The 25,033-nt window shown below is 42.3% G+C and overlaps 2 protein-coding genes across 7 annotated transcripts in view; both read right to left on the bottom strand.

The window, feature by feature from the left end:
• Positions 1-3,286, bottom strand: part of mcm10 (minichromosome maintenance 10 replication initiation factor) — a 76,767-nt gene extending 73,481 nt beyond the window's left edge. For 3 of the 6 annotated variants that reach the window (XM_063072781.1, XM_063072786.1, XM_063072787.1), the window contains exon 1: positions 2,790-2,865. The gene's annotated coding sequence lies outside the window, so the exon portion shown is untranslated. Of the gene's footprint in view, positions 1-2,789; positions 2,874-3,202 lie in introns of those variants that run through there. The other 3 variants (XM_063072785.1, XM_063072783.1, XM_063072782.1) reach the window with 3 other exon arrangements.
• Positions 3,287-6,235: 2,949 nt separating this feature from the next.
• optn (optineurin) overlaps positions 6,236-25,033 on the bottom strand; it is a 51,056-nt gene continuing 32,258 nt past the window's right edge. The window contains exons 11-15 of the mRNA XM_063072780.1: positions 20,496-20,630; positions 15,227-15,379; positions 11,454-11,596; positions 10,161-10,243; positions 6,236-7,775 (exon numbers count right to left, since the gene is read on the bottom strand). Coding sequence (XP_062928850.1) covers positions 7,654-7,775; positions 10,161-10,243; positions 11,454-11,596; positions 15,227-15,379; positions 20,496-20,630 — 636 coding nt within the window. The 3' untranslated portion in view covers positions 6,236-7,653. The remainder of the gene's footprint in view (positions 7,776-10,160; positions 10,244-11,453; positions 11,597-15,226; positions 15,380-20,495; positions 20,631-25,033) is intronic.

Genomic DNA, 25,033 nt, shown 5'->3' with positions numbered 1-25,033 from the left:
ATGCTGGAAATGAAGAAAAACACATACAAAATGTTGGAAAAACTCAGGTGGTCAGGCAGCATCTATGGAGACGAAGAATCGACATTTCGGGCTGAGACCCTTCATCAGGATTGGAAATGAAGGGGGAAGAAAGTGGAAGCGTGCGTCTTCCCTCTTCTTTTCCAATCCTAATGAGTCTTAGCTCAAAACGTCAATTCTGTATTCCTTTCCATAGATCTTTCTTGATCTCCTGAGTTCTTTCAGCATTTTGTGTGTGATAATTGAACATTGCCTTGGCTTGCTACATGATGAAGTGGCTCCTTTACTAACCAAGAAACTATGAATGGAATTGAATACGGTGCTATCAGTGAAGATTCTCATGCTTGACTTCATGATGGAAGGTTACTGATGAAGCATCTGAAGACAGATGGGCCAAGGGCACCTCTCTGCGGAACTCTACAGTGAGGTCAGGTGGCCAGGATGGGAGGGGGAGAGAACGTCGACTCAGACCATGAGAGGCCTGCGTCGGGCATTTTCATGCCTTACAAGGCACAGATTGAATAACCATCAAAGGAGCCATCTTCTCTTCTGGGAAGTATCTAACTTTGATCCCAGAACAGTAAACTCTTGAGAATTGGCTAACCATCTATTCAGAAATCACGATGGCTCAGTGACTGACTCATTAGGTGCTCGTTCTTGCTGTTTCCATCTCTCAGGCCTCCGGTCCTACGCTTTCTCCATTCACTGAGGCTTCAGTGTGTGAGATCCCTGTAAACTCACTGTGGCTTGAATGCGATTAGATCTCTACTACCAAAACCTGACCCACTTCAATCCCAGAACCAAATCCAATGTTCCTGACATGTTGACTAGAGATGTATGTACTGCTGCTGAAAATTAAACTGAATATATCTTAAAACCTTTTCACCCTCTCAGCCCTTATCACTTTGGGTTTTTGTAAGATAATTTAAATCCCTATAGTTCTTATACTTCCCATCATTATTCCTGCATACTTCATTCTCCACCCCTCTCTGTTCATTGGTGACCTGCAGAATACACCCCTGGGCATATTGCTCCTTCTGCTCTAACCAAACAGATTACATTTAACAGGCTTTAACATTCTCTTTCTCTAGCACTGTAAAACTCTATTTAACAAGTACTACTTCCTTTTTTTCTTTCAATATCCTTCCTGAAAACTTTGTACCCAGGAATATTTAAATAGCCAAGCCAAAGTTCTTTAACTATTTCTTGTTCTCACATGTACCCTCAGGTTTTTCTTTTACCAGATTTGTTTACCACACTCACATACATGCTCAAGAAACAAAGCTTAGTTGTTATTTTGCTTGCATTTTTACTGACATAGTGTCATCTTTATGCTGACCTAAGTTACATCCTTATGTAACATCTTCCTTACTTTTTGCAATGCTGTTTAATTTTATCTTATCATGCTTTTTTAAAAATCTGTTGCATCCTATGCTTTACAATATGGCTACCACTACAATTTTACTAGTAACATATTCCTGACTGTTTCTCTCACCACAGAAGCTGCCTGACATGTTTAGTATTTCTAGCATGTCTGTTTTTATATTTGTTCCAGATTTCTAACATCTGTTGGTTGCTTTTTGATTTTCACTATTGCTGGAACGATGACAGGGACATTACTTCTGTTCAGAAACAGAGACACAATTACCTGAAAACAACAACACATGTAGGTAAGAGGGTGAAGGCAGCATTTGTTACACTTGCCTTCAGACGCTGCAGCATAGACTACAAGCGTTCGGAGACTGTGTTGCAGCTGTATAAAACATTAGTTAGACTGCATCTGATTACCACACTACAGGAAAAATACAGTAAAAAAAAGAGTGTGCAGAAGACATTTACCAGGATGTTGCCTGAAATGGAGAGCTAGGTTAGGAAGATGTCTGAAAAGGAGATTAGGAGAAAAGATCAGATCGGCTGAGATTATTCTCAATGGTGCATGGGAAGCTGAGGGTGACCTTGTACAGGTTATAAAATTGGGAGTCATAGACAGGATGTACAGATTCTTTTGCCCATGGTAGGGCAGTCTAGAATGAGAGAGCATAGGTTTAAGGTGAGAGGGAAAATATTTAAAGTGGACCTAAAGGACAAGTTTTTACCCAGAGTGGTCCTTATATGGAATGTTATCTGAGGAAGTAGCTGAGTCGTGTACAATAACAACACTTAAAAAGACACTTGGAAATATTCGTGGACGGGAAAGGTTTAAAGAGACGTGGGCCAAACATAAGCGAATGGGACTAGTTTGGATGGCCATGTTGGTCTGCATGGAAGAGTTGGGCTGAAAGGCCAGATTCCCTGCTGTGTAACCAGAGTTTGTACCTGTCCCCTCCTTTCACTACCTGCAGGTCGTGCGTGTGAGTGTGTGCACTCCCATTCCCTTCCAGGGGATTACACAGCTGTGTTACACTACACCCCACACTATCATGTTATTCTACACTACATCTCACCATGTTATACACTCCACTGTGTTGCATCCCCACATCAGACTAGCTGTACCCTGTTATACCCACACACTCACTACAGTAATACCCCACTACAGGCTCTGAACTGTTACATTACACATACCACATTCACTGTAACACGTCATTAGACTGACTGCACAGTCTTCGAGCACAGAAATGACCTCTTAAACCCATCACGTCTACGCTTTTTCTTCCCCACCCCACCCCACCAGAGAAAGCTAAACAAAAACAGAGGGCACAGGCTTAAGCGAAGATTTAAAAGGAACAATTTTTCACATCCGCTGTGTTACACACTGTATCATCACCACTTACTCACTGTATCATGTTACACACACATCATATAAACCCCGCGCCGAGAACTTCACCTCTGTCTTTCCTCTCGGGCTCCAATCTGCCGCCAAACCTGTCAGGACCCGCTGACCTCCTACCTCTCGCCTGAGCAAAAAAGATCAGTCGAACCGCTTTCCAAACCAAACTCAAGAATCACGTCAGGCGAAGTAAGTGGATGGTAAATAATATATATTTTAAAAAATCGTGATTTCCAATTCCTCCCACTGCTGTTGGCACTCAGTGAGACAGCCGAGCGGGGTCCTGGTAGCTGTCAGCCGCGGCCTCAGCCGGCAGGCTCGGATTTCGGGCGGCGAGGCTGCTACCGCATGACAACAACAGTATTGCGAAGGGCAAATGCTCTAAACTTCGTCACGGTTTTCCTTGGCAAATCTTACCAAACTACTTAGACATAAGAGATTCTGCACTGCTGGAAATCTGGAGCAACACACACAATATGCTGGATGAATTCAGTGGGTCAGGCAACATCTCTGGAGAAAGAGTGAAATCCTGATGATCCTGATGAAATCCAGAACGTCAGCCGTCTGTTTCCCTCCGCAAATGCCCCCTGATTCATTGCTGCCTGACCTGCTGGGTATTTCAGACACTCTTTAATATTTCCAGCCACTGCATTCCAGTGCGCTCTTTTTGTTAGCTGCACATTAATTAGACAGCTTCTGAAACATTGAGAGGGTTACAGGAGCCTGAAAACTCACACTCAACGTTTTAGCAACAGCTTCTTCCCCTCCATCATCAGATTTCTGAACGGTTCATGAACGATACCCGCACTATTCCTCTTTTGCTCTTTATTTATTTACTTTTTGTAGGTTATAGTAATTTTTGTCTGGCATGGTACCTCTGCCAAATGGTCGAGCAATAATTTCCTAAAACTGAATGAAGGTAAAACTGAAATACTTTTGGTTCACCTCAAAGGCGAAAGAGATAAGCTTCTTGAGACCCTTCGTCAGGATTCGGCCCAACAGCTTCTTATGTCCACTCTCTCCATTGAGTCTGATCGAACTGCTGTCATTTCTAGCGCTGACTTTATTTCAGACTCATAGGCACGTAGATATTTACTTTTCAACAACGTATTTGTACACTGTGAAACAGAGCTTTACTTATCCTCATGCTGCAGGAGTGAAACATCAAAACCTTTCCTTGCTTCACAGTACGCATGAGCTGCAGAATATTTTCACTTCAGCTCCGTCTGCAAAAATCAGAACTTACCAGTAGCCAACCATTTTAATTATTACCTCCATTCCCATTCTAACATGTTGGTCCATGGCTGCTTCTACTGCCAATCTCAGGCTGCAGGAGCAATACCTCATATTCTGGTTAGGTAGCCTCCAACAAGTTGGCATGAACATTGATTTTTCCAACCTCCAGTAATTTTCCTCGCCCCCTTTCCTCTTCAATTCCTCAATCTGGCCTCTTACCTCTTCTCACCTGCCTATCACCTCCACCTCCCCCCCCCCCTTTCTCCCATGGTCAAGGGCTGGAGAAGAAGATAGCTTCTTCTTCAGCCCTTTACCCTTTCCACCCATCACTTCTTAATTCCTATTTCATCCCCTTCCCCCACCCACCTGGCTTCACTTATCACCTTCTAGGTTGTACACGTCCCCCTCACCACCTTATTCTGACATCATCCCCCTTCCTTTCTAATCCTGATGGTCCAAAATGTCGACTGTTTATTCTCCTGTGTTTATTGTTTCAGAATAGAGGCTTCCTCTTTTCAGTCAGGTGAGACCAGTTAAGTAGTACAATCCTCTTCCAGCTTGCTTTCTTTCTAGTCCTGAAGGGTCTCAGCCCAAAATGTCAACTGTTTATTCCCCTCATATATTCTGCTTGCCTTGCTGAGTTTCTTCAGCATTTTGTATGTGTTGCTCTAGATTCTGCAGAGTCTCTTTGGTTTGCACCATTTAAAAAATGTTGATACCAACCTTTGATTTTGGATACCAATTTCTGCAAGAAGTAGCTGCCTATTTTCATTGTGCCAGTATATTGACTGGTTGCATCACAGCCTCAGGTGAAAACTATAATGCTCTTGAAAAGAGGATACAGTCCTGTCCAACTAATATCATTTGCACTGAACTGTCCCCACAACCTATGGACTCACTTTCAAGGATTCTTCATCTCCCCATCCAGCTAGGCCAGCCGATAGCTGGTATCTATTGCATTGTTTGATATATAGAAACAAAAAGCCTCACTAGTTGTGTTTAGGTTAGATCGTAACTGAAAATAAACATGCAGTTTTGAATCTCCATATCCAGGTACATACATCTTATGATGCAAATGTAGTGTCTTCATGCTTATGGGAGTGGTATTCAAAGTTCAAACCTCAAACCCCAGCTACACAGTCATGAGTGCAAAGAGAGTAGGGCAGTGGACTAAGCACACATCCTTGATGATCTTATGTGATCATCAGTAAGTTGTTACTTCCTCTCTGCACTAACTGAGGTCTCTCAATGAGGAAGTCAAGAATTCAGTTGCACAAAGAAGTACAGAGGCTCAGGTTTTGAAGCTTATTGATTATATTTTATTCCACTATTGTAAGACTATTGAATGGACTCTAGTATGACAAGATGGAGTTTTGACTTCAATTTACCTTATCTTGCACCTTGTTTACCTGCACTCTACTGTTACACTTTATTCTACATTCCATTAGTGTATTACTTCATGGCACCGACCTGTCTGTCTGTATCTTGTTTTATGGCGGTTGGCATCCAGCTTAATGGTGCATTACCGCCACCCTCTGCTCCGGAATGTGCACTAGACACACATTCTAAATCCCTTCACCCAATCACACACACACACACAAACCTACACTTCACTCTCCCATCTTTGACCATCCTAGTACCCTATTCCTGTTTATCCATCATATCCTATAAAAAAACCCTGTACCCCTTAAAACATTAAAAATACCCGGACTTGTGCTCTCTCACCCATGCCCAGCAACCCTTTTAGTGTGAATTCCTGCACCCCCAACTCCCTTAATTTAATTCTCATCATCTCCCTCTGTATCCCATACTTACTGCAACACAAAACTACATGTTCTACTGACTCCTCTTCCTGACATTCCTCACACAATCCTGTCTGGTGTTTCCCTATCATTTTCAATGTTTTGTTTAATGCACAATGCCCCAGCCTTAACCTAGTCCACACAATTTCCTCTCTTCTGTTTCCATTACCTACTCTAGTACCTGCAACACTCTTTTTATTTGATATAAATGCCTCCCTTTCCCCTCCCTGTCCCATCTTTCTTGCCACATTCGGTTGACTTTTTCCCTCCCATGGTCATTCCACTACCTTCTTGTTCCTTGACCAGCTGCTAAGGTAATGAGACAAGGAACAACATTTTATACAGATGGCAAAATTGTTTATATTCAAGTAAGTTGTGTTGGTGATGCACACATGAACATGTGCTGGACATAGTTTCTTTAATCACATTTATTTGAAAACATTCCATAATAGTCAAATATAATTCCAAAACATGTAATTGTGCACAGTTAGCTTACTAGTCAACTTTTGTTCAATCATGTTCTAAGTGCATGCTCTTCTGCTCTGCATAGTCCTCAAGTTGCAAGGCTCACCACAGCAAGAACATCCCAATATGGCCAATGGCTTGGCAACTGGAAAAATGTGGCAGTAATAACATGGAGTAAAGCAAAGCCAGCTGAGAAGAGATCTAACAGGTATCCAAAATAATGGCAGATTAAATGGCTGCTCTTCTCTTTTGTGATTGATTCAATTAGACAAAAGGTTCAAGTGATGGTAAAAGAAGACAAAGACTGAAGAAAATCATTTTATACAGTGCAACAATGACATGAAGGTTTCTGTCTGCAAGCATGGTGGAAGTGATCAATGTTTTCTAAAGCAGATCAGATAGATTTTTGAAAAAAATAGCATTCATATCAGAGGAGCAAAGAAATAGAACTGATATGGACTTGATAGGACAACTACATGGAAGAGACTTTAGGAGGAATGTGGATATTGTCTCGGCAGAAGGGATTAGATTAATTAGGCATTTAAACTACTTTTTTAAAAATTAGTTTGGCACAACATTGTGGTCTGAAGGGCTGTTCCTGCACTGTCCTAGGCCTCGCCATCAAAATGGAATAACTTAATTAACACAAAAGAGTACAGCAGAGGAACAGTTCTTTTAGTCTACCATGTCTGCATTGAGCATGATGTTAATCTAAAATAAATCCCTCTGCCTGGTCATGTATCTAAATGCCTCAAATGTTGTTACTGCATCTTTGTACTCAGCTTTAACTATTACTGATTATAACATACATCTGTACTTGCACTGTTGGTGAGATTGTCCAATCAAAATCAGCCTCACAAAGCCAATGTCTAATCTTCTTTAAGTCATCTACTTATTTTACTTGTAGTCCTAAATATTTAGGAAAATATATTTTCTATTTTCTCAATTGTTATAAGTAAACATACGAAATAGGAGCAGGGGTAGGCCATCTGGCCCGTTGAGCCTGCTCCGCCATTCAATAAGATCATGGCTGATCTGGCCAAGGACTCACCTCCACCTACCTGCCTTTTCCCCAATACCCTCGATTCCCCTATTATAAAAGCACTTTCTGGCAGATTCGTTAATGTGCAATTTCCAGATGTAAACAATAGTCCATTCCAGTGGTACATTTCCTTACAGACCCCAAAATAAATGTACACCATATATTAAAATAGCATCATACAAGAATTTTCACATTTACTAATCTGAAAATATATTGAATAAAAATATTAGTTAATCCTCGACCCTCTCTTCTCACACCCCACCAGCCAAATAATGAAAAGTTGTGTATGCATAGTGAAAACAGTCTCTTAAAAGAGAACATGCTCAAATGATGCAGTCCATGACATGGATCTGTAAGGTATCGATGTCAGGGAGGACGATCCCACACTTCGGGCAAGCGTGTTCTGGCAGAATACCTTGGTGCTCCCAACCGGGGTTTCTGGGTTCTGTAAGCAGAAGTTAAATTTATTAATTCTTTATATACATGTTTGAGACCAGAAGATATTTGACTAATATTTATTTTAAACATATTTACTTGGATTATTAGTGTTCAGTTTTGCTCAGCTCATTATAGGAAGCTTTAGAGAGGGTGCAGAGGAGATTTACCAGGATGCTGCCTGGATTGGAGAGCATGTCTTATGAGGACCGGTTCAGCAAGCTAGAGCTTTTATTTTATTTACTTAGAGAAGGTTCGTTAAGGTTATTATATCTGGGGGTGGTAGTGGGGATAAGTTCCCACCATCCACTAAATGCCTCCAAAGGTGTGCGTCTCAAATAGCCCCTGACATCAAGACCAGCTCCTGGCATTCACATGTGGTTTAGCTATTCAGCCCAGCGGAACGGTGTCCACTGACAGGAGAAGGGGCAATGGTAGGTAGCACCATAAAACTAGCTGCTTCAGGCAGATGGGGCTGTGTGGCTGGCAGCTCAGCTAGGAAAAAGAAAACTGATCTCAAACCTCTGCTGCCTTGTGGCTATATCCACTCATGGGGAAGGCTTCAGCAGGAAACCCCCAAGGAAAAATCCTAAGACAGTCCTACATTGAGCTCAGTGCTGACTGGCAACTCCTGCAACGTCACTGGTGTCAAACTGTATCATTCTCTGCCATTTCTTTGATCCATCAGCTCTGTTGAGAGGGGGAGGCTGCTCCATGGGCTCTCCATATTGCAATGCCCAGCATGCATGTCATGTAGACAGCTAGGACACAACTTCCATGGTCAATCCTGACTAACGGAAGCACCACCCCCACTCCCACCCCCGGTTAGAGATACAATACAGAACAGGTCCTTCCAGCCCAATGAGCTATGCCAGCCAGCAACTCACCGATTTAACCCTAGACTAATCACAGGACAACATAACCTACTAATAGGCATGTTTTTCGACTGTAGGAGGAAACTGGAGTGGGCAGAGGAAACAGACTTGCACACGGGAAGAACGTACAAGTATTCTTGTAGAGGACGCTAAACTCAGAACTCCAACGTCCTGAGCTGTAATAGTGTCACGCTAACCTCTACACAACGTGGTGCCCTCTTTTCTCTTTGGAGCAAAGGAGGATAAGAGGCCTTGACAGAGGTATAGGTAGATAAGATAGCCAAAGACTTTTTCCCCAGGATGGAATTGGCTAACACAAGGGAGGCATAATTTAACGTGTTGAGGAAAACACTGGAAGGTGGGGAGGTGGGAGGGGGGGAATGTCAGGAGGTAGGTTTTCCTTTTCACAGAGAATGGTAGGTGTGTGGAACACACTTCTAGGGGTGTGGTGGAGGCAGATACATTACCGACATTTAAGAAAGTCACATAGATGACAGGAAAATGGAGGTCTATGAGGAAGGGAAGAGTTAGATTGATTTTGGATTTGGTTAAAGGGTCAGAAAAACATTGTGAGCAAAAGGGCCTGTAGTGGGCTGTAATATTCTATTGTCTAAATCAGTAATGTCAAGGCAAAGCCATTGGGCAAGACAGTATCAGATCCCCCATAAGCTAGGACAAGGACAACATGAATAGGGGCAACTTGACACTTGCAAGTCCCTCATCAATCACAAACATTCCTGAATGGGAACATGAGAGTTTTCATTACCTCACCTACCAAAGGAACACCTTAATCACACTGGTGCTAACTAGCACTTCAGGCTCCTGCCCAACCATTTCTTTGTGTAGGTGATGAGTGACTGAACTCCGGGTTGTATTGCTCATTGGAGTGGACTCCTATTGTACTGCAGTAATATGATGGATATGACCCTCAGTAGAGAGAATGCAGAGGAGGTCCTGGGAACGGAAGGATTAACATATGTGGAGTATCTGATGTGTTTGACCAATTTAAGTACATGGATTGAAAGGGTTAACATACAAGGAGTATTCGATGACTCTGAGCCTGTACTTGCTAAAGTTCAGAAGAATGAGGGGGGATCTCATGGAAAACTATCGGCTATCCCGAAGCCTAAATAGAGTGGATGTGGAGAGGATGTTTCAAAAATGGGGGAAGTCTAGGACCAGAGGGCACAACCTCAGAATAGGACATCCCTTTAGAATAAAGATGAGGAAGAATTTATTTTGCAAGAGGGCACTTAAACTGTGGAATCCATTGCCAACGATGGCAGTGGAGGCTAAGTTATTTGATATATTTAAAGTGGAGGTTGATAGGTTCTTGATTAGTCAGGACAGCAAAGGTTACGAGGAGACAACAGGAGAATGGTGTAGACCTGATGGGCTGAATGGTCTCATTGTGTTCCTATGTTTTATGGTCTTCTGTTCACCTGACTACTCGTCACCTTACATCAATTTAGTTACTTAGCAGTACACAGAAGCGCATTTAGAATATACAAAGCTTTTACCTCGCACTCCCTGCTGCTGTAATGCATTATCATCCTCAGTCCCACAACTTCCATGCCGGCGCTGAAGTTCTGCTAAAGACTGCCTACAAATTCAACAGAACATACACAGGATCAAGTTTCCCCATTTCCCAGCTCTTGGTCTAAAGCATCGTAAGTTACAGTTCTTTGGGAGATTTACCAGGATGCTGCCTTGGATCAGAGGGCTTGTCTTATGAGGATAGCTTGAGCAAGCTGGAGCTTTTCACTGCGGAGCAAAGGAGGATGACAAGGTAACTTGATAGAGGTGTACAAGATGAGGAAGTATAGATTGGGTGGACAGCCAGAGATTTTATCCCCTAGGGCAGAAGTGGTTAACACAAGAAGTGTAATTTTAAGGTGACTGGAGGAAAGTACAAGTAGATGTCAGAGATAGTTTCAACTGTTTTTTTAAAAAAAAGTGGTGGTTGAGTGGAATATCTAGCCTGGGTGGTGGTATAGGCAGGGGTATTCAGGGCATTTAAGATTTTTTAAGATAGGCACATGGATGAATGAAGAATGGAAGCTTGTGTGGGAAGGGTTATATTGATCGTGGAGTGGACTGAGAGTCAGCGCAACGTGCATGGACAAAGAGCCTGTACTATGCTGTACTGTTCTATGTTAATATTTCACGAGAGTAAAGGTTGGGCTGTTAGATGCTCAAACATTTACAGCAAAAAAATGATTAGTTTTCTCCCACAGCAAGCCGAGGTATATTAAGATTGTTTTAACAGTTAACTACATTTAATGTTTATAAACCCTGAATTAATTGAACGATAGGAAAATTATTTAATCCTCCATGGGATTCCGGAGGTAGCTTGTCATGGGATGGAGGACTGTCTGTGTAAGTGGGTGGATGGGAGGGTGGAAAAGGGGTTTTGGTGGCCTGAAAGACCTCAGCCCAAATTGTCAACTCTTAATTCCTTTTCATAAATGCTATCTAATCTGCTCTGCTCCTCCAGCATTTTGTGTGTGTTGCTCTGGATTTCAAGCAGCTGTGGATTCTCTTGTTTTGTTGTTTGTATTGTTCTGCTGATGGTTGGCAGGCTAAGTTGGTGTTGGAGTTGGAATACGTAGCACACCTGTGAACTGCCCCCAACACATGGTTGGGTGTATTGGTTGTTAACGTAAACAATGTATTTCACTGTAAGCTTTGCTCACATATGATGAAACTGAAACAGAAATAATAATAAAACTGGGAGAGAAGGCTTAGAATTAAAGACAAAATGTCCTCAAAACATTTGGCTTTGTTTACTGGGATGTGGTTTAACTCAATACCTGCCAAATGTGTCCAGTTCTTCCTTCAGTTGTGTGTTTTCTTTCAGCAGCAGGTCCAGCTTTTCAGCCATGGCCTCCTTTTCTGCATGAATTTTCTCTCGAGCTGCTCTCTCGGCATGGAAATCTACACTGTAAACTTCAGCCTACAGAAAGGTGGACATTTCAGATGCATTTCTTCAGCAACAATTATGTATTGCAACACAAGCCCAACACTGCTTTCCTGGTGGCCACCCTTTTTAATTTACATCCCATTACAATGTGTCGGCCCATGTCCTCCTCTACTGCTAGAAAGCCACTCTCAGGTTGGAAAAGCACCAGCTTAGGTAGCCTCTAGTGTGACGGGATAAACATCAATTTCTTTAACTTCTGGTAATTTCTCCCCTTCCCTCCTCCTTTTTCCATTCCTCGTTCTGACTCCCCTCTTACTACTTCTCTTCTACTCACTTGTCCACCACCTCCTTCCGGTGTTTCTACTCCTCTCCCCACCCCACCCCCTCACAGTCCACTATCAGATTCCTTCTTCTTCAGCCCTTTGGCTTTTTCATCCATCACCTCCCAGCTTCGTATTTCATTCCACTACCCCACCCACCTTACCCCTCAAACTGTTCTCACTTATCATCTGCCAGCTTGTAATATTTACCCCACCCCTACCTTATTTTGACCTGCCCCCTTTCTTTCCAGTCCCAAAGGGTCTTAGCCCAAAATAACTATTTATTCCCATTCATAGATGCTGCCTGATCTGCATTCATGTTATTTTTTTTAAGCCAACTAATATTTTCTCCCAAAGGATCTGGGTTTTGTTGATGAGGGAGCATTAACTGCCAATGCCAAATTGGCTTGCTGTCTGTTCTAGAGCACAGTTAAAAGTTGTTCAGATTGCTGTGTACTAGAGTTGGATACAAGTCAGCAAGGATCATCCTTCATCAATTCATGTGGACCAAATAGATTTTTATAACCACCTGATAGGTTCATAGTCACCATCTTATCTCATCTCAGATGGTGACGAGGCGGCGTACAGGACATAGACTGGCTGCTTGAGTGATGTCACAACAACAATCTAGCACTCAATATCAGCAAGACCAAGGAACTGATTGTGGACTTCAGGAAGGGGCGATCAAGAGAATATTGTCAAGGGATCAGCAGTGGAAAGGGTGAGCAGCTTCAAGTTCATGGATGTTAACATCTCTGAAGATCTATCCTGTGCCCAACATATTGATACAATTATAAAGGCACAACAGCAGCTAACTCGTTAGGAGTTTGAGGAGATTTGATTATATCACCAAAGAGTCTTACAAATTTCTGTAGATGTAATGCATTCTGACTAGTTGCATCACGGTCCAATACCGCGGCTCCAACGAACAGGATCATACAAAGCCGCAGAGGGTTGTAAACTCAGCCAGCATCACCAGGCACACTAGCCTCCCCACCTGGTGTTCCAGGAGGAACACCAAAGGACACTGTCAATAGGTGATGCCTCAAAAGGTGGTATCCAACTTTAAGGACCCACACAATCAAGGATATGCCCTCCTCTTATTGCTACCAGAGAGGAGGGACAGGAGGCTGAAGACATTCAATATTTTAGGAACAGTATCTTCCCCTCCGTAATAAATTTCTGAATGGACTACGAACACCATAGTTTTCGCACTACTTAATATTGTGTGTATTTCTCATTGTAACTTATAACAATTTTTTATGCATTGCACTGTAGTGCTGCCACAAAACAATACATCTCACAACACGTCAATGATAATCAACCAGATTCTGATCATTTTCAATAGCAAGTCATTCCATGAATTTAACTTCCCCCATGTTCAGATCCCACCTGGGCATTTCCCAATCAACTGGAGAATGGGACGTTATGGTAGTACCAGTTAGGTTAACAGTAGTCTCGTTCAATTCTACCGCTGTCTATAAGGAATTTGTATGTTCACCCTGGGACCATGAGGGTTGCTGTCGGTTGCTCCAGTTTCTTTCCACATTCCAAAGATGTACGGATTAGTGGGTTAATTTGTCACATGGGTGTAACTGGACGGCGCAGGTACAGTGGGCTAGAAGAGCCTTTTGTATCTCCAAATAAATGAACAGTTCAGATTTCTGAGCTGGGTCTTTAACTTAACAGTTCTACTTTACTACATCCTTCACGTCTATTATCTAGAATATGTAAAAATATTTTATACTTAGTTTGAATGGTGATGGATGATATGTGCATACACATGGGCTGTTTAGTAATTCCACAGAAAATGTTTGTAAGTGATCCAGCGATCTTGCCTCGATATATTTTGTATAATAAATTTCCCCAAAACAATTGTAATTGCTTGTCTACTCATAATGCTTTTCAAACTTCATTAAAGAGCATTATTCCCATTTGCAGAAATTCTCCATTCTTGGAATTTAAAATGAGGTTAATGATTCAATTTGGGATCAAGTACTTGGAGTGGCGTACAGCAGGGAAAATCTGATCAAGAAAACAGTGGAATTTCAGTTTCTGTAGAGGGGTAATCAGAAAGTGCCCTTGCTTCCAATTGTTTGGAATGACTCTTGTATTCAAGATTTATCACTGTGGCAAAAGTTCTCTGCTACATACGTAGTACACATCTTTTCTAAGAAACAATAATAATAACCAGTTACTTATTTCAATACTTGCACTGCACTATTTTCACACAGAGGATGCTGAGTATTTGGAATGAGCTGCCAGAAAATGTGGTTGAGGCAGATACAATAGTAACACTGAAGTACTTGGATAGATACAAGAAGGGGTGTGGGTCCATTACAGGAAATTGGCACTAGATGGGTGGGCACCATGATTGGCATGAGCTAGTTGGGCCGAAGGGCTTGTTGCTCTGTGCCTATTACCTGCATGTTTGCTTTTACTAGATACTTTGTATACACATTCTGTTTTCTAAGAGGTTAAGTGTCAATTGTTATCAAAGATCTGCTCTGGTGTTGTGTATTTTGCTTTCTTTAGAATGTCAACCAAATTAGCATTTTTCTGCATTCTGAATAAAATATACAAGACCAAAACAGATATTGAAAATGATTGGCACTTAGACCATTAGAAATCTTGGACATTGTACAATTTGTCTTATCCCAGTATTTCCAAGACAGATAAGGAGGAATTACTGTAAGTGGATTCATTGATTAGCTGCACAACACAGATCACCTCTGGCTTTGCATTTTGTTGTTCTCTTGCAACTTGCAGAACTGATTATGATAAAAAAAAAATTAAGATGGCTTTAAACCTTTGGGAATAAGTTATTTACAGTCTGATTCATTTTAATATCAATTTCAAAATACAGACTGGAATATTTGAGCCTTTGGAATTTAGAATACTTCCATTAAGTTTGCACAGCATAAAAATTGAAACTTGTTTTAGAAAGTTAAAATTTGAACCTGAAGAAATTTAAACAAAATCAGATTATGTTTTTAACTTAACACCTGATATATATGTGCTATTTTTGAAAACTCACTAAATACATTGAAAAATAGATTCTTCTGATATAATCATGAAATTAGCTATATCAGGTTTTTGCTGAAGTGCAATTTTCATGTGAGTCCACTTGATTCATAGCTTAAATCAAAATGTGCACATTCTGGCAACTGGTAGTTATTCTACTATACTAGACCAAGGATAACATGAGAACTTGAAACATTTCTACTAATCAATTACAGCAATTATTTGAAGCTAGATATGGTGATAATTCAAGCCGACACTTGGTCACATACAAGTGCACTCTGACATCAAGCAGTTTCTGATACCAAGTTTTGCACTTCACCTGTGCTTTGAATACAGCCACGGTTTCCATTTCTTCTTCCTGTTTGATGATGGTCTGCTTCATTATATCAATCTTTTGTTGCTTTTCCACCAAGGCTTTCTCAGCCACTTCTAACTGAGCAGAGATGTCAACCAAAGCCACATTCTGCGCCTTCTGAATAAAACAAAATACACCACACCGAAACAGATTTTTTCATAATGAATGACACTTAAACCTTTAGAAAATCCTCAACTGTAGAAAACCTGGACATTCTCACTTCTTCCCCCCTCCCATTGGGCAGAAGATACAAAAGCCTGAAAGCGTGTACCACCAAATGCTAAGACAGTTTCTTTAGATTAGATTCAACTTTGTCATTGTACCGAGTACAGATACAAAGCCAATGAAATTCGTTTAGCCTCTGAACAGAAATGCAAAGAATAGTGTTATTTACAAAATAACTGCGAATAAAAAGTGCTACAGCACACAAATATGAAAGTACTGAGACAGTACAATACAGATGCAAAACTGCTTAGCGCTGTGATGAGAGATTCAGCAGTGTCACAGCCTCAGAGAAGAAGCTGTTCCTGTGCCTGCTGGTGCGGGAACGGAGGCTCCTGTAGCGTCTACCGGATGGGAGGAGAGTAAAAAGTCCATGGTTAGGGTGAGATGCATCCCTGATGATGCTTTTCGCCCTGCCCAGGCAGTGTTTATGGTAGATGTTCTCAATGGTGGGCAATTGGATGCCGATAATCCGCTGGGCAGTTTTCACCATACGCTGGAGTGCTTTGCGGTCCAATACGGGACAATTGCCATTTCACACTGAGATGCAGTTGGTGAGTATGCTCTCAATGGTACAGCGGTAAAAGTTCGACAATATCCTGGGACAGAGCTGAGCTTTCTTGATGCTCCGCAGGAAATAAAGGTGCTGTTGCGCCTTTTTGATCAGGATGGAGGAGTTCAGGGACCAGGTGAGATCCTCGGAAATGTGGACACCAAGGAATTTGAAGCTTGATACATGCTCCACTATAGTTTCGTTGATGTAGATGGGGACGTAAGTGTGACTCCTGGCATGCCTGAAGTCCACAATGATTTCCTTGGTCTTCTGGGTGTTAAGGGCCAGGTTGTTTTTGGCACACCACATGGCCAGGTGCTGAACCTCATCCCTGTAGGCCGTCTCGTCATCCCCTCTGATCAGACCAACCACTGTGGTGTCCTCTGCGAACTTGATTATGGAGTTAGAACCATGTATAGGAACGCAGTCATGGGTGAAAAGGGAGTACAGAAGAGGGCTCAGCACACAGCCTTGAGGCACACCGGTGTTCAGGGTGAGAGTGGAGGAGGAAAGATTGTCTAACTTAATTGATTGGGGTCTGTTAGTCAGCAAGTCCAAGGTCCAATTGCAGAGAGATACGCTGATACCAAGCTGGCGAAGTTTGGTGATCAGCTTGGAGGGGATCACAGTATTGAATGCCGACCTAAAGTCAATGAACAGCATTCTGACGTAAGAGTTGGGGCTGTCCAGGTGGGTCAGGGCAGAGTGAAGTGCCATGGAGATAGCATCCTCTGTTGACCTGCTGGTGCGATAGGCAAATTGATGGGGGTCCAGGGTAGAGGGCAGACAGGATTTCAGATGTGATAGAACCAGTCTCTCAAAGCACTTTGCAATGATGGGGGTGAGTACAACTGGATGGAAGTCATTCAGGCCCATGGTAGTGGAATACTTCGGCACTGGCACGATGGTGGCGATCTTGAAGCTTGTGGAGACAACTGCCTGGGCCAGAGACAGATTAAAAATGTCCGTGAAGACCCCGGCCAACTGCCCTGCACAGACTCCGAGCACACGGCCAGGTATTCCATCCAGACCAGCTGCCTTCCATATATTCACCATGCTCAGGGTGGCGTAAACATCCCATTTGTTATGTGTTTCACAATCTACCTTGTTATAATCTTGCACTTTACCTGCGCTGTATGTTTTTCAGTAGCTTTTAGAGTTTATTCTACACTATTATTGTCTTACCATATTCTCTCAATGCACTGTGTTATGATATTACAGTATGCAAAACAAGCTATTCACCAGATTGAATTGAATTTATTTCTTACATCCTTCACATACATGAGTAAAAATCTTTACGTTACGTCTCCATCTAAATGTGTAATCATAGTAATTTATAATAAATAGAACATTTAATGTAATATAGAATACACTCAGATCAGCTTGAGTTCATCAGTCTGATGGCCTAGTGGAAGAAGCTGTCCTGGAGCCTGTTCATCCTGGCTTTTATGCTGCCGTACTGCTTCCTGGATGGTAGCCACTGGAATAGACTGTGGTTGGGATGCTTGAGTCCCCAGTGATCCTACGGGCCCTTTTTACACACCTGTCCTTATAGATGTCCTGAATCATGGGAAGTTCACAACTACAGATGTGCTGAGTTGTCCACACCACTCTCTGCAGAGTCCTGCGATTAAGGCAGGTACAGTTCCCATACAAGGCAGTGATGCAGCCAGTCAGGATGCTCTCAATTGTGCCCCTGTAGAAAGTTATTAGGATTTGGGGGCCTATACCAAACTTCCTCAACCGTCTGAAGTGAAAGAGGCACTGTTGTGCCTTTTTCACCACACAGCTAGAGTGCATAAACCACTGAGATCCTCGGTGATGTGGATGCTGAGGAACCTGAAGCTGTTTACTCTCTCAACACCAGATCCATTGATGTCAATAAGGGTTAGCCCGTCTCCATTCCTCCTGTAATCCACAACCAGCTCCTTTGTTTTTGTGACATCGAGGGAGAGGTTGTTTTCTTGACGCCACTGTGTCAGAAAGATGACTTCCCTGTAAGTCGCCTCATTATTGTTTGGGATAAGGCCAATCAATGTAGTGTCGTCAGCAAATTTAATTAGCAGATTGAAGCTGTGGGTAGCGACACGGTCATGGGTATACTACGTCGACTCAGGCCTAGGGGGCTGGCGTCGGGCACGATGACGGACTCTTCACTTCTCCCTCTCCCTCATCAGTGTGTCAGTTCATCTACATTAGCCACGCCACTGTCTTCTAGGAGCGTGTTGACCATAGTCTTGGGAGGGTGCCCAGGGTTCATCCTCCCGTGCTTGGGCTCCCATATGATGACTAGGCTGGCAGGTAGCTTGGGGTGGCGTAGACAGTGCCCCGATAGTTGCAGTCTTCTTGCCTCGATTTTAGTGGTGAGCATCGGTAGGTTGTTATAGAGCTCGACATTTGTCATGTGCTATTGCCAACCCACATCAAGAGCCATCCAGCGCATTCGTGTATAGCAACCATCTAGAGACTTTCGCATCGTCTAGGTGAGTGTCCATCTCTCGCATCTGTACATGAGAATGGACTCTATGACTGCTATGAAAATCTTCTTTTTAAGCCCTCTGGTCAGGTTCGACTTCCAGATTTCCTTCATGTCGTTCATAGCCCTCCACGCCAGCGCCTTCCATATCTTCATGTCCTTCTCCGAACTCATCATTCTTGACCCGAAGTACTTGTAGTCAAAGACTTTCTTAATGGTATCATTCCCTATGATCTTGAGAGTACCTTCGTCGCAGTTAAACGCCATGTACTCTGACTTTTTAGCATTTAGGTCATGGGTATACAGGGAGTAAAGGAGGGAACTCAGTACGCAGCCCTGAGGGGCTTCTGTATTGAGAATCCGAGGATTGGAGGTGAGGGAGCCCGCTCTTACAACCTGCTAGCAATCTGACAGGAAGTCCAGGATCCAGCTGCACAAGGTAGGATCAAGGCCAAGGTCTTTGAGCTTCCTGTCGAGCCTGGATGGAATTCTGGTGTTGAATGCTGAACTGTAGTCCAAGATCAGCATTCCCACATAAGCACCCTTCTCCAGATGTGTAAGAACGGTATGTAGAGCAGTGATTATTGCATCATCTGTCGATCGGCTGTGTCAGTAGGCGAGTTGTAGGGGGTCCAGTTTGGGTGGTAGCAAGCTTCAGATGTAATCATTAACCAGCCTCTCAAAGCATTTGCTTATTATTGAGGTGAGTGCAACAGGACACCAGTCATTCACACATGTTACCTTGGTCTTTTTTGGTACAGGGACAATGGTGGATAATTTGAAGCAGGGGGGCACTCTACACTGGAAGAGGGAGAGATTAAAAATGTCAGTAAACAAACCTACCAGTTGTGCTGCTCACATCCTGAGTACTCGCCCTGGGATGCCGTCCGGTCCTGCAGCCTTGCGACTGTCCACTCATTGGAAACATCTGCGTACCTCAGTCTCAGAGATGACCAGGTTGCAAGTTGTAGCGGTGGCTTTCCTCGGAGGCTCAGAGTTAGCGACATCAAACCGAGCATAAAAGCGATTGAGCTCATCTGGGAGAGAGGCCGCAATGTTGGCTGCACCACAACATTTGGCTTTGAAGTCTGCGACGGTATGCAGCCCTCGCCATAAGTCTTGTGTGCTATTCCTTGTTAATCTTGACTCAATCTTTTCCCTATATTGTTGATTCGCAGCCTTGATAGCTTTGCACAGATGGTAGCTGCTTTTCTTGAGCTCTAGTTGATCGCCAGCAATGTAAGCTTGATGTTGCATGGTAAGTGCTGCTCGCATGGAACTACTGATCCAGGGTTTCAGGTTCGAGAAGACCTTGACCAACTTCTGGGGAACAACATCGTCGATGCACTTCCGGATGAAACACGTGACTCCATCAGTGAACTTGGAGACATTCTTATCATGGAAGACATTCCAGTCGACATCATCGAAGCAGTCCTGCAGCATGGAGGCCGATTGGTCGAACCAACAGTGGATGGTTTTAACTACGGCCACCACTTGTTTCAGCTTTTGCATGTACGTCGGCAGAAGCAGGATCAAAGAATGATCTGATTTTCCAAAAGCTGGTCGAAGGAGAGCTTTGTAAGCGTTGCGGAAAGGAGTGCAGCAGCGGTCAAGTGTGTTATCTTGGTACATGTGACAATAATAAACCAAAGCCGATACAAATACAGTTTAGTGACTGCATATTAAACTGACCTCAATCTTCAAACACGATTTTTCATTCACTTGCTACAAACAGAATTACACTGCTATATTGGTTCCTGATTATTGCTTTAACAACTACATACCCATCTCTGTGGGATCCCTTGTTTCAATGGTAATAAACAAGCTGACCCCGGTCTGTGTGTACAATTAGCTTTATAGAGTTAGATAATCCACTTAATTAATTGAAATCAGTGGCACTAGCAAACATTTGGTGGAGAGAGAAATTTCAGTTAGTATTATTTAAAAAGGTACCAATGCAAAAGTTCAAAGCTCAATCTAACCTGCACACTTAACTCATCAGCCTGCTGGGCAACAGTTTGCTGCAGCTGATTAACTGTTTTCTGGTTCTCTTCCATTGTTCTTTTAACAACAGTCAGCTCAGCAGCAAGTCCAGAAAGTGTTTCCTTCTGTTTACTCTGTCAAAAACAACACATCAAAATGGATTTCAAATTTAACATATTATTGCTAAATGCCAACAGAAAGACTTTCAGATTCCAGACTTAGATACCAAGTTAAATAGTAACATATTTAAAAAATGATTCAATAAAGATACACATTTTTGTGTATCATTGGGTCAATGAATTGTATTTATTTGAAAAATTAGATTATGATAATATTTAAACCTTTAACAACTTTAAAGGTCTCTACTAGGTAATCCTTTTTCCATAAGGGAAAAAACAAGTCTGTTGATCTATTCCTGATGTACACCTTTGCATCACTGGTATCATCCTCCAAAATCTCTGCATCCTTTCCAACATCTCAATATCCTTTTAGTGCAGTCTAAGCATGGGCAGGTAGATTTGTTACTTTATAATTCTACCCTTTAGAAATAAACCTACATTTGTTTCAAAAGTGTCTTGATAATATACGATGAAGTATATAGTAACTTGTATACATATACTCAGATTCATTCATTCTTCTCCGCCCATCAAAATGTGCTACCCTGAATGTGCTGAGCATCATTTAATGAATAATCTTACAGAATGAGCAAGTAATATCTTACTGAAGTTTGTTGCACTTTCCGTCAATATTGACTTTTTCCTCCCTATTTGATATCAGCTAATTTAGAAATGGTGTGTGATTCTGAAGTCCAAATTGTTAATCATTGTGCAGAGATTGGTATATCATGGGTCAAACTGTATGCACAGAATAAGAAAAATAATCCAAGTCCAACACCACGTGCAGCTACGGATAACAGAAATGTGGAAAAAAGCAAGTGTTTGTCTCAAGTCTACAATATCCATTTGATGGACTTGTAAATGAGGATCCTTCACCAAGGACCAACTGAGTCTTTGTGGCAAAAAAAAAATTTGGTCCAGGGGTCAAAAAATTGAATATAAACAATGTATAAATGAATTGGCATGGGGATTGTGGCAGCCAATATGCAAATTGTAAAAGCCCACAAACAGTATTGCAAAAAAAAACCCCAGGTAATTTAACATCACAGGCTCCACCCTTTCTTGATGGATTCTGTTATACTTCTCGGTACTCCAGTAAAGCATCCAGCATAATCAAAGACCCCACTCACCTGGACATTCTCTCTTATCCCACCCTCCCATCAGGCAGAAGGTACAAAAGCCTAATAGCACGTACCACCAGGCTCAAGGATAACTTCTATTTCAATGTTAGTGTACTCTTGAACAGAACTCCTGAACAATAAAATGGACTCCTGGCCTCACAATTTATTTCACTTTAATCATTTACCAGCACTGCACATCAGCTTTTATACTTCATTCAGCATTGTATGCAAGACAAGCTTTTCACTGTATCATAGTACATGTGAAAATAATAAACCAATACAAATACAAAAAAAAACAAAGTAAATATATTATCAAAGTCACCATATACTACCCTGAGATTCATTTTCTTTCAGGCATTTGGAGTAACTACAGAGTAATAATAAAATCAATGAAAAACCACGGACAAACAACCAGTGTGCAAAAGCAACAAACTGTGCAAATACAAAAGAAAAAAAACAAAATAATAACAAACAAATAAGTGATAAATATCAAGAACATGAGATGTAGTGTCTTTGGAAGTGAGTTCATGGGTTTTTTAATCAGTTCATTGTTGGGGTGATTGTAGCTAAGTGATAACTTATTTTTAATGTTGTCTGAGGAATAAGCAGTGACATGAAGTCTGAAAACTTATTTTTAAAATAGTGAGACAGCAACTTGTCTATGCAGCTGACCTAGGAGAGCGACTTGAATGCACAAGTGCCAACTGAGTCACAACTGTGCTAAATAAATCATTAACTGTAAATAAATCACAATAATGTCTGGATTGAGAATGGACTACCCCAGTGTGGCAGATCACCACATGCCAACACGCTCATTAGAATGTTAGATTTTAAAATAGGGATTAACCATTATTTTCGGATTGTGATTTCTTAGCAGCACCTTTGTAGCATGGAACTAAACAGCTTAATTTCTTTATTTGGATTTCACACTAATTTTGAGAACAGAATGGATAAAAGTTTTTTTTTTAAAAGAGAAAACATCTTTCACGCTACAGCAATATCAAGCTACAAATATTAATCTCCGAGTTAATATCAGACATCACTAAGGACCCTCACGATCCAGGACATGCCCTCGTCATCAGGGAGGTGGCAGAGGAACCTGAACACTACCCTCAACAATTTAGGAACAGCTTCTTCCCCTCTGCCAGATTTCTGAATGGTCCTTGAACACTATATTATTCCTTTATTTGCAATGTTTATAATTTAGTTATTTTTGTATCTTGCACTGTGCTGCCTCAGCAAAACAAAAAAATTAGCAACATATGGACACAACGACATCAGACCCAGGCAATGAACAAACGACGATGAGGAAGCAGTGTGCATGTGGCAAAATCTGCAAGAACGATCGCGGCTTGAAGATCCACCAAGCGAGGATGAAGTGTCTGGCGGGAGCAGGAGCGGCACAACCCGCAGGTGTCCAACCTGGTGAGACGAAGGAGGGGCCAGGCCCGGAGTCTCCCCATTGTGACCGGAACCTCCAAGTGTTGCAAACTAATCCCTCTTGCATGAAGTCTAACAGGAGGCGGATCAAATGGCCTGCAGCTAACATGACTTCACTGTGGAAGCAGTTTGATGAAGATGTTAACCAAATTCTGGAGGCAACGGTGAAGGGAGGGGTCGATAGGAAGCTGCAAGCCATGACAACAATTATTGTCAGTATCGCAGCTGAACAGTTTGGAGAAGAGGAGAAGGAAGGCTCCAAAACATCTTACTCGAAGAACCAAAGAGCATTGAGGATCCACATCAGGCAGGAGATGAAAGCGCTGAAGTCCCAGTACAAGGAGGCAGGAGAAGAGGAGCGCATTGGCTTGGCCCAGCTGATGTGCTGAAGCCGTCAGCGCAGGAGTTGAGTGGGCGAAGCGGTCCCGACCCTCCAAGCAGACCATTGCCTTTGTCAGAGCTGGGGAGCAGCCAATACCTGCCAAAAGAACACCTGCAGGCATTCTGACCTCTGCAAGGGACTGGCAGCTGTTGGTGGACCTCGAAGGGCAGCTGAAGTTCCCCAACCATATCGCAGCCACCACCCTGCGACCAGACATTGTCCTAGTGTCTGAGTCTACTAAGCAAGTGGTGCTGCTGGAGCTGACAGTCCCATGGGAAGATAGCTTGGAAGAGGCCTTTGAAAGGAAGCTCTCCAAGTACGCAGGACTGGTCAGCAACTGTCAGCAGGCTGAATGGAGAGTGAGGTGTCTCCCAGTGGAGGTTGGTTGTAGGGGATGCATAGCCCGTTCTTTAGTTAGAGCCGTCAGCATTTTGGGCATCGAGGGAGAGAGGAAGAGGAGAGCCATCTGCAGTACCACTGATGCGGCAGAGAGGGCCTCAACGTAGCTGTGGCTCAAAAAAGGGGAGCCATGGAGTCATAAGTAGCTAGCCATCTGGACACAAGCTGGGGTCTGATCAGCCCCGGCTGGGTCACCTGGAGGAGGTTGTATGATGTTGAAAGACCCGAAACACCCGATGATTCCAGGAACATCACTGAAGATGTGTCCAGAAGCATCAATAGATGTATGTACACAGCTGCCAGCGATAATAAACCTGACTGACTGTATTCAAGTTAAATTTATAATTTATTACAACATTATAATGACATTTTAATTGCAAATCTGGATTGAGTGACCCCTTTACTTTTGAGTGTAAGATTAGTCAAATCCTCTTGAATGATAGTTTACATGTATTTTCTCATGGTTCCCATGATATTTTTCTTACTCATCATGCCAGGCAGGTCAGCACACTGGTATGAGGCTTTCTTTGCACAGTGAACACAGTTTCAGCAATGTTGTAGAATGAAGTGAAGCTTTAAACCCATTTCAAGGCATAATTACTATTCTGAAAGCTTCATTTTAGGCAAACTTTGAAATAGGATACCAGCAAAGAAAAAAATTAGATGGTGTTGAGCGGAAATAAAATAAAGGTTTGAAAGAAAAGCAATTCCTGAAATGTTCAAACCAGCTAAACATGTTCGATTTGTCGAGACATTTTTGCCATTCTTCAACTTGACATTCTTCTTTGCATTCCAACTTCTTAACAATCTCATTGCATAGCAAAACTGGTTTGAGGACCACAGACTAATTATAGCATAAATTCAATTCAAAACCATACAATAATATATCTGCAGGAACCCCAATAAACATCATTTATAAATAAGTTGATGTCAATTATGAAATTGTTCAACATAACATAAGAAATAGGAGCAGGAGTAGGCCATCTGGCCCATCGAGCTTGCTTTGTCATTCATTAAGGTCCTGGCTGATCTGGCTATGGACTCATTTCCACCTACCTGCCTTTTCCCCATAACCCTCA

This window comes from Mobula hypostoma, chromosome 20 (genome assembly GCF_963921235.1).
Source record: "Mobula hypostoma chromosome 20, sMobHyp1.1, whole genome shotgun sequence".
Taxonomy (NCBI): Eukaryota; Metazoa; Chordata; class Chondrichthyes; order Myliobatiformes; family Myliobatidae; genus Mobula; species Mobula hypostoma.
Note: the sequence above shows the minus strand (reverse complement) of the source record. Positions and strands in the feature narration are given on the sequence as shown.